This window comes from Copadichromis virginalis, linkage group LG23, assembly GCF_057382275.1.
Source record: "Copadichromis virginalis isolate Kocher_CV1m ecotype Utaka linkage group LG23, C_Virginalis_male_GT1.1, whole genome shotgun sequence".
In the NCBI taxonomy this organism is placed as follows: domain Eukaryota; kingdom Metazoa; phylum Chordata; class Actinopteri; order Cichliformes; family Cichlidae; genus Copadichromis; species Copadichromis virginalis.
The window spans coordinates 6,907,860-6,917,626 of record NC_140639.1 but is presented as its reverse complement, the minus strand read 5'-3'; the positions used below and the strand labels follow the sequence as shown (position 1 = coordinate 6,917,626).

The following is a 9,767-nucleotide window of genomic DNA, read 5'->3' as shown; positions in this document are numbered from 1 at the left end:
TAAAGCGGAATAAAAAATAAGAACGTTCTCGCTTCTCGTGATTTTTAAGGCATGATGGAAGTTTTTCTCTCGTCCACATGGGGGCGCTGTTGCTTTAAAGTTGATTCTTATAACAGGCCAAACTGTAAACTGCAACACACTGCTCTAGTTAGACTGATAAACTGAAAGCCATTTGTCTCACACATTTCATGTAGATATAGAATTATACTAAGATATTAAACTGTTTTGGGGGTGGAATGAAGAATAGTAAACATATACACAGAGGGTTGTTCGGGCTGGGTTAGGGCTCTCAACTCTACTGCTGATTCACTGGTTTAAATAAGATTAGACTTGTGAGTCATTGATGTCCTACAACTCCTGATTCAATTTTAACTGCAATTTTCTTCAGTTGAATTGGATGGCTTTGTTTTTATTACTGTTTGCACACTATATATATATGTTTTAAATAGTTGTCTGTTGTCAGTGATGTGTGGTTATCATTTTGTCCAGGAAAAATTTATACGATATGCACTTTAAAAAGGATATATTGGTCTATTATATATTTTATTTGCATATAAAATAATAAACCTAATATGATACCTGGGATAGGCTCCAACCAGCTGCAGCCCTGGAATGGATAAAGGAAGAAAATGAATAGATGGGTGAATGAATGGATTTGCAAGCCAAGTTCAGTAAAAGAAATAAAGCCATTGTTTAAAAAGCACAACTTGCTTGAAAACCTAAAGATTAAGATGTATTTGAAAACACAGGGTGGCATGGTGATGCTGAAGATTGTCTATTGAAATACAGTCCTGGGCCTTTCTGTATGGAGTTTGTATGTTCTATCTGATACCCCAACTTCCCTGCAAAGAAGTGCATGCATTTAGGTTAATTGGTGATTCTGAATTGCCTGGTGTGAGTGTAAATGTTTGGCTCTGCAACAGTATCGGTATATTTAAATTAAGGTAACTGTGGGCTGTTATTATTATTATTATTGTTAGTAGTAGTAGTAGTAGTATTGGTAGTATGTGTAGTATGTGTACATAGATGTGTATTCCATCACTCGCAATCTATTTAGGGAGGAAACTGTCGCATTTAATGTTAATGGCTTCAAAAGGGCAACTCTGGACGATTTACATAATTTAACATTGTGATGACGCAAACAGTTTAGTAAGACTGATAATATATAACTAACTAATAGATTATAATAGCAAAATTCACTCTTTGCAGTAACGTATACATATCCTGTGCATTTAGTATTATGGGAATTTTACAAAACTGTTTCATTTGCCTTGTTCATTGGTTACGCTGCGATTTCGATATTTCCAACAACACGTGAACGTAGCAAAGGCTACTGGTGACGGAGCAGAGGCAGAAGAGCGGCGGGGAGCTGCCAGCATCGTCTCAGACCGTCGCAGGACAGAAAGGTGTGAAAATACTGGTCCACCAGATAGACTGGCGATAACACACTGAGATGAGATTGTTATGATAAAACTGTCACTCTGAAAATACCAGCGTCGCCGTCTCGCTTGGTTGAATTTGACACTAGGGTTGCGTCAAGTTACATTGCTACGTTAGCTAGTTTCGTGCTAGCACAGTGACGCTAGCAATCGCTGTAGTATTCTTACATAGTGGAGGTTAGCGACAGCTAGAAGAGCTAATGTTAGCTTGCCGGTTAGCCCCTCATGTCATCCTTATGACTACAATTAATCATATCGTAAACCTAACCTAAACATGCTCATTGCTGTTGCGGAATTATTATGGAAATTACACACTTTGCGGGGGAAAGTTTAACGAAAGCTGCTGCTGAATGTGTTGCTCCTCTTTGATCATTTGACAGCTCCGTATCAGCGGAGATATGGAGACACCGGGGAGAATAGCAGCCACACCGGACGCCCTGGACTTTACGGTGGAAAACGTGGAGACGGTAAGTTTTTGCATCAGTCAGCTCAAGAGGAAAAGCAGGGGCTGTGTTAAAGATAATACGGGCGAATTAAGGGGGAAAGCAGGACGCTTAAGTGCGCCTTGTAGCCCGCTGTAATTACTTTGGTTAAGACTTTTTCTTACAATGCTGGTTTATTTAGGGGACGTGATGTTGCTGTGTTTACGAGCTGACCTCACCTAATTTAGCCTCGACTAAATGCTATGTTTAGAAAGAATACTGAAGTGGTAACAGGTTGTTCCATGCACATTCTCCTAAGTGCGCTTCAAGGTTTTGTTTATCTTTGTCAGATTGGTTATATTCAGCTAGTGTGTGTGTGTATATGTGTGTGTGTACGTGCGTGTGCATGGCAGTGTTTGCAGCCAGGTCGCTGTGATAAATCTCCCTCCTTGGTGGCCGCTAACAGGGACACAAGGGGATGGGTGGGGAGGCGGTGGAGAGTGTGTGTGAGAGAGAGAAAGGTTCTCCTGGGGTGGATGAGAGCTGATGTGATAAAACTGATAGAGGGATGAGGTGAAGGAGGGAGGGGTCCATGTCGATAACAGTGCCAGTAAAGAAAGAGGAGGGGGTGAGAGGAGGTTGGGGATGCGACAGAAATGATTAGAGGCAGGTTTAAAGGAGAGAGGCAGATTCCTGTGGGGAAAATGCCTGGATAGATAGGTAGTGTGGTGTAATAAAAGCACAAAGAAGAATAACAAACACTGAGCACGGTCCTGTTCTGCCTTGGGATAATCTATTTTCACTTATTCATGTTTCATTTCTGCAAGTGGAGAGTGTATTGTTTTATTGACACACCAGAGGAAAAAGATACTCCATTCCATGGAATTACATTTTCTAAATTTAAAGTTAACACTAACATATATTACATGCACTCCTTAAAATGTGTAATTAATATAACTTGAAGCATGGAGGTAAATTTTTAGATAAAGTAAACTAAGTCCAAACTCATATGCTTAGATATTATCATAACATTGTTCTGTTTTTATTTTGGGTTTGCAATATTGAAGTGAAACCTTGCTTACCAAAAACCCTTCACACATGCAAAAACAATGCCTGATATTTAAAAAAAAAAATGGTGTGAGCCACATGCGCTACATTCAGCTTTCACTGACTCATTTTACTGTCTGAATCAGGTAGTCGTGTCAGGGTACTAATCATTCAGTAAATAATAGTTTTTAAAAAGTGTTTAAGAGCATCTCTGTAATGTCTTTGCAAATAACAAAATGTCATGTGTGGGTAGTGTTTAAGAATTTAAGGTCGTTATTCAGATTGTGTGACAGCTTGCACCAGCATTCAGTCTGTTCCAAGCCGTACAGCACTATCTGTAATCTCATGAACTAATATAGCATGCATACAGCACATAGCATCTGAAGTATAATTTCCCATAAAAGATATCAGCAGTTTTGTATTTATAGTGCAGTGGCATTTCAAAACTAATGAGATATTGTTAGTCTAAGGCTTGACTATATTTAGAAAGTAATACCGGTAGCTGAGATTTTTTTTTCTATTTTCTTATCCTTTCTTGTGAGTTTGGTGATAACATTTTGGTTATGGGATCAGTAGGATGCTAAGAGAATGGAAAGTGTCTTTTCCTGCTTACCTAAAAACATCCTTAGCATGTAAATCTGATATTTAACTTATTGTCTAATATGTTAGTGTCAGCAGTAAATTACCTACTGTACAGTAGCATATGGCTTATGAATAAAAAGATAAATTGTAATTTTATTGGAGCAGTTAAAAAAAGGAGATTGTAGATGCAGAATTTTCCCTTTGCTGCAGTGGGTGTTTGGTAGTGTGTGCTTATATTATAGATGGTGGTGGAGATGATGGTTCCTGGCCCAGTGTTTCTATGTGTTCCATAGAGTGCTCTTTGTTCAGTCTCAGCTCTGTGAAACAAAGTGTCACACTGTCAGGATCTTTGTGTGCATAATAAAAGGGGTTCGAACACTGGCGTACATTTCCGCCCAACTATAATTATCTTTGGAGTCACTATGTGCCAAGAAAGGGAATTTTTAAGAGGAAATTCAGAGCGCCACAGTATGTTTTTAGGATTTTGCCATTTTTTTAGGTCTCCCCTGAGACAAAATACTGCTGTACCACAGGAAAGAAGCCCAACACTGCACTGGATCGGCCCAATTCTTGCTCAAGGGAACTTTAACAGGGTGACTTTCTGTTACCGTAACTACCTGTAATCACCCCACACAGGATGCTGTGCACAGGAGACTGTCAAGGTCCATTTAGTATGGTTTAGCTCCCTGCCTCTCAGCTGGTAAAGCACCTCTGTCATTCAGTAACTGTAGGTAATTTCAGGGTGAGATCTATGTAGCAGCAGGTGCAGTTTTAAGAAGTTTTATCACATTTAAAGGCTGAGGAGACTATTCACCCAGCCAGCTAACATATTATAGAACATAGCAGCACCCTAAAATCTGTCACTGAGAAATTACACATGATGTATTAAATAGTTTTTCAGTAGTGAGAGTGTAAGAGTTTGATATATCTTCTTGTGCTAATCCAATGCCAGTATTAAATGAATAACCTGAATTACTCACTGTGAGAAAGAGACTGGGAATCTTTTTTTTAATGTTTACGTCTAGACATTAATAATTGGTTAATTAGCTCCTGTCATGTAAAGATACAAGTTAAGTGTTCTCACCCTCACCATCTTGGTATTTTGAAACAAAGAGCAGGAGAATCTGACTGTGAAACTAAGAACACCGTGCTTTCTCGCAGCTTGTTATTGGGCCAATTGTTGGCCAAAAAACCTTCCCTGGGTAGTGTTGTTTCTTGACTCTAATAATAACCATAATTTACAAAATTAACATAATGTTTTAATCAACAGTGACAGAAAATTTCTATTTTTTTCACCAGATGCTTCAATTTAGATACCCTTTTTAAAGTTATCAATTGTAATTCATAAGTACTTCTGTGATACTAACTCACTCTCAGAGCTGAAAGGTTTAGTACGTTTGAGTTCACACACACAGAGTTGTGCTGCAATGTTTTACAAACTGATTGTAGCTGACAGAGAGCCTGATTAGGAGTAGGTGCAGAGGAGTGGATCACAGTATCATCTGCATAAAAATGAAACTTTGCTTTAGTGATATTTTAATGGTCGTCAAACATTTCACATTTCTCTAGGGGCCACCGGCATGCAAAGAAGGCTGGCCTTACCTCGATGACACGTAGGCTCACTAGGCGAAATGACGATCCCTGTAAAGTCCAGAATACATGGCTTCCACTCGCCCAATCTTTACTCCGAAGATTTGGGCCAGCTTATGCACTCCATTCAGTCTTGAGTTGCGGTTCCTCACCCCGCAGACAGTTCAACACTTGGGTGATGAGACATAAAAGTAATCATATTCCAAATAAACAAAAAAAGAGGGAAGTGAAGCCTGTAGGTGCTTGAGTATCCTCTTCTTGAAAACCCATCATCTCACACCTGCTCCTGTCATTTCATGAAGGGCAATTTAGTATGCCTGGAGGCCCTTCAGACTAGGGCTGTGCGATATGACCAAAATCTCATATCCCGATATAAGAATTCTATCGTCCGATAACGATATAAATCACAAAAATGTATAATTTTCTGTAAATTCTGTGAATCTCGGGCAGCTCGACTTGCGGGAAGTGTTTCCAGCTGCGCGTCATGTAGCTGGAGTCGAGTGTTTTTACAGATGCATGAAACGATACATTTTTAGACATAAGTTGTAAAGGCCGCCGTTTTCTTTGTATTTATTACACGGCGTGCTGCGGGGAACAGCCTGTTCTAACGTTTGAGTCTAAGGTTTATTTTTTAGCACCTGGCGGCTCTTTTTTTTACTTCTCATCTGTAAATAATCTGCTCTTTCACCTGCTTCAGTTTATTTTGAAAAGTCTCAACAGGATCTTGAGCTTTATTGTGAAAGGTTTATGTGGAACATAAACAAGCGGACATGCGATGCTGTTACCGTCGTTGTTGCTAACCACAACGCATAAAAACAGGCGCTTGTCCGTCTGTAGTGTGGTTATATAAAATATAAGAGAAAGAGAGAACTTTAAGAAATTAATATAGCCACTACAGTGACCATCAAAAGGATGAAAAAATATTGCCGTAAAGAGTTTATTTTGCGACACCACGAAACAAACGATAGCGTAAAATGAAACAATAGACGTTTTTATATCGTCATCCGATATATATCGTTATATCGAACAGCCCTACTTCAGACCCATACCCTTCACATCCTTGTGGCCAAATCCTTGGGTGGGTGGTACTGTGACAGTATTATGGTTGTTTATATCTAAGATAAATGGCAACAATCTTAGAACTGAATCATGGGACGCACCTTTAGTTAGATGAAGTAAAATAATATTAAGGAAGTTGATCACAGTTACACCGAACATTAGCACAAATCACAGAGAGTGAAGTCAACAGGAAAAGCACACTTATGGGGTTTTTTCAGTTGTCATGTCTGTTAACTAACGTCAGCTCTAAATATCAGATAGATGCATTTCTATAGTAAATAAATATTATTATCCTCAATTCAGTATCTAAACCTCAGCAGTCCTCTGAAACTTTTCAGGAAAATAAATGGTTTATGGAACAAGGGACTGCATATGGAGACATTTGGTACAAGAGATTTTTTTAGTGTTCATGTGACTGAGATATAATCACTCTTGGCAACATAGTATTCTTAATTTCTATCTTGGCTGTATGCTGTCAACAGCCACCCGCGCACACAAACTATTGTTCTTTGTTCCCTCATTAATCATCATTCGTCTGCATGTCTCTGACTCTCGCAGTGTTATCATGGGTCAGTGATGTGATCATGCCTTCTGCATACACAACCGTAGCTGTTACAGTGACACTTGTGGACAGATGGCTTGAAAATACACTGAACCTGACCTGCTGTGTGTGAACACAGTGTGCAAAGATATTTCCAAAGTATGTGTGTGGGGGGTTCCTGCTTTTATGCCTTAAAAGCATGCTGGGGAAGAGAGATTTCTTTAGTAAAAAAATAAAAAGACTGCCTTTATTTTAGATCTGCCTGCCTCTATTAGTCCAAATCTGCTGCTATGCACGTTTTGTTATTTTAATAAGATCATTTTTAATTTGTAATGGCTCTCACCTCTTGGATTTGCTTCATATTTGGTATTTAGTAAATTATAGGTGAAGTATTATAGCTATTTGTTTTGGTCGTGAGGATTCAGCTAGATAGTGAATCTGTCTGATGGAGGCATGTTGGGTTTTTTTGTTTTGTTTTGTTTTTTACCTACACGCCCTTTCCCTTCCTACAGTGGTGAGGAGGCTAATGACCTTTGACAGTGTCTGCCAAGAGCTCGGCTTCCTCAGCTGAAGCCAGGTGGTGCAGGCATTTTGCGACCATCTGTAGATACAACTACCTCTATCAACTGCAAGTAAAATTGAGGGCCAGTGTTTTTAAGGATGTGGGTTTTCTTCTTTTCTTCTTGTTTTAAGAACCAGTTAACAGTAGACAATACAGTTGTTTGAGATTTTTGAGATGTCTCGTGTGATTTATAGGAAAAGACAAGCAGTGGTTCTTTGTCAACAGATTAAAGGAGCAAACTGAGCAGACTGTTTAGCATGGTGTGCTTTGATAATAAACCTCGGAAGGACAGAGCAGCTCAGACACAGCGCTGTTCAGGATTAAATAAGGAGAAGTCTGTGATCACACAGTGGAGTTAAAAGCTGCTGTTTATGACTCGAATTACATCAATGGCACAGTGGAACTGACTAAACCGTTTTTTATACACCCAATCTTTTTATGTTTGATCTATGTCTTAATTGGTATATGAGTTAAAGCTGGACCTGAATATTCATCTATTCAGATTTGCATTAACATTTTCCTCTTGGATGAGCAGTTCGCTCTCAGTTATGTATACCCTAGTAACTTCATAGATCTTGTTGTATTATAACTTTAACTAATAGCTGTCCCTGGTACCAGGCTCCTTGCACTCTTGCTTCTGTTAACTTTATTGAAGAGTAGTGTGTTTTCAGTTTTACCTAAATCCAGTAGTTTTGGGCAAATTCGCACATAAATATTTGTGTTGATTGTGAGATTTGTGAAGTCAGACACTTTTCTCTAGTAAAGCAAACTGCAATCCTCCCCTGAATTATCATATTTTATTCAGATAATGAGCACAGAGAAGCAGAGCTACTCCTAGATGGGTCTGTTGCTAGTGTTTGTATACGATCATGTGAGAAGGACAACAAGGTGCTGAGTGAAATGATTACACTCAGTGCTAATCATCAATAAAATGAGATTTAAATGGTTTAAAAAACAGAACATCATTAGAAGAAAGCTGGTCAGTTATTTGTGGCATCTCGCAAATAACTGAGATGCCACAAATAACTGAGTATATGGGAAACATTGCCTATTTTCCATATATGCTTCCCAGGTAATGTTTCCAGGAAAATACTGCCGATAGGTCTATATACATCACAAATGGATGGATTAGCTGATCTATATTAATATTGAAATTATTTTTCCTCTCTCTAAAAATGATAAATGTCCTAAGAATCCAGTTATAGTTGGGGCCAAATTGCAAAGATCCTGCCAAATCACAGCACAACATTCATTTTTCATACATTTTGCCATGGAGATTTTTCTACATCAGTGGTTCTCATATTTTCTAGCATGCTACACTTGAAGTGAAACATAGTTCACACCCCTCAATTTATAAGTTGTTAACAGTAATGCAGGTTGAATTATAGTTAAAGGTTAGCACAAAAGCAGCAGTAAACCGTTGTCCTTATTTTCCCTACAATTTATCAGGCTTAGTTTCTCTCCATGTGTCAACAGTCCTCAATCGTGGTATATGTGGTTTAAAAAAAAAGAGGTTTCATAGCCTGTTATCACTTATGTTTCTCTGAAACTGAAGATAGATGTTAAGTATGAGCTAAGAATAAGTAAAGGCCCCTTACCATACATATGGCTCCTATAGCTCTTGCTATAGCATCTGTACAGCTATGTACAGATGCTACCTGACTGTGCAAACAGTCAGCTCATTAACAGCCAGCAGCCGTGTTCAGAGTAGTATAGTGAGTAGAGACAGATAATTGCAGTGGAGGATGACAGACATTTAGAGAACATCACCTGAAACTCTGCCTCTAGTCAGTATTGACTTTGTATTGATAGTCTTTTTTCAGCTTTAGTTGTATTGTTGTCCTTTGTAACCTGTCATGTTTTTTTGCTGTATTGTTAAACCTTCCCTTTTCTACAACATTATATTTTGGGGTAAAATGTAAATCCTAGAAGAAATGTGAGGAACAGAGGCATGGGAAGAAACCAGATGGACAGTTAAGGCTCGAGGAAGAAAAATAGAGAGATGAACTGTCAGAGAGAAAAGAGGAGAGCATGACTGGTGGTGGAGGAAGTGATGTGAGCAGGCTTCAGGGGTAAAAGACAAGGATCAAAAGCTCACTGAATAGATTTTTTTTGCTTCCCTGAGACACTATGTGCTGGCAGCCAGCTGTTTCAGTTCAGTGAGCATGTATGTGTGCTAGTGCGCTTGTGTGCGAGACAGAGAGGAGGAAATAAAAAGGCATTTTTTGCAGAGTAGTGCCTCCGTATTTTGTCTAGCATTGTCAGGATTAGAGGTGTCTGTTTAATTAACACTGCATTTTATTTTCTTGTATTGCCCTCTCTCACACTCATCCCTTATCTTTTTTTTTTCTTTGGCTCTCTCTGCACTCAAGTACTCAAATTACTCAGAGCTACATTTCACAGAGTCCTGTTTTCAGGTCATTGCTTTCTCAACTCTTCAGATTTTGGAGGTAACCTGTCTATTTGGTGTTTATGTGTTGCCAAGTGAGAAAAGATTCTCATTTCTCAAGGCATCAAGGCCTTTC

At 38.9% G+C, this 9,767-nt stretch overlaps 1 protein-coding gene across 2 annotated transcripts in view; it reads left to right on the top strand.

Moving 5' to 3' along the window:
- Positions 1–1,320: 1,320 nt before the first annotated feature.
- LOC146680154 (importin-13-like) overlaps positions 1,321–9,767 on the top strand; it is a 29,581-nt gene continuing 21,134 nt past the window's right edge. For both annotated transcript variants that reach the window (XM_085447403.1, XM_085447404.1), the window contains exons 1-2: positions 1,321–1,406; positions 1,820–1,906. In XM_085447403.1, the coding sequence (XP_085303529.1) occupies positions 1,838–1,906 (69 nt within the window). In that variant the 5' untranslated portion in view covers positions 1,321–1,406; positions 1,820–1,837. The remainder of the gene's footprint in view (positions 1,407–1,819; positions 1,907–9,767) is intronic.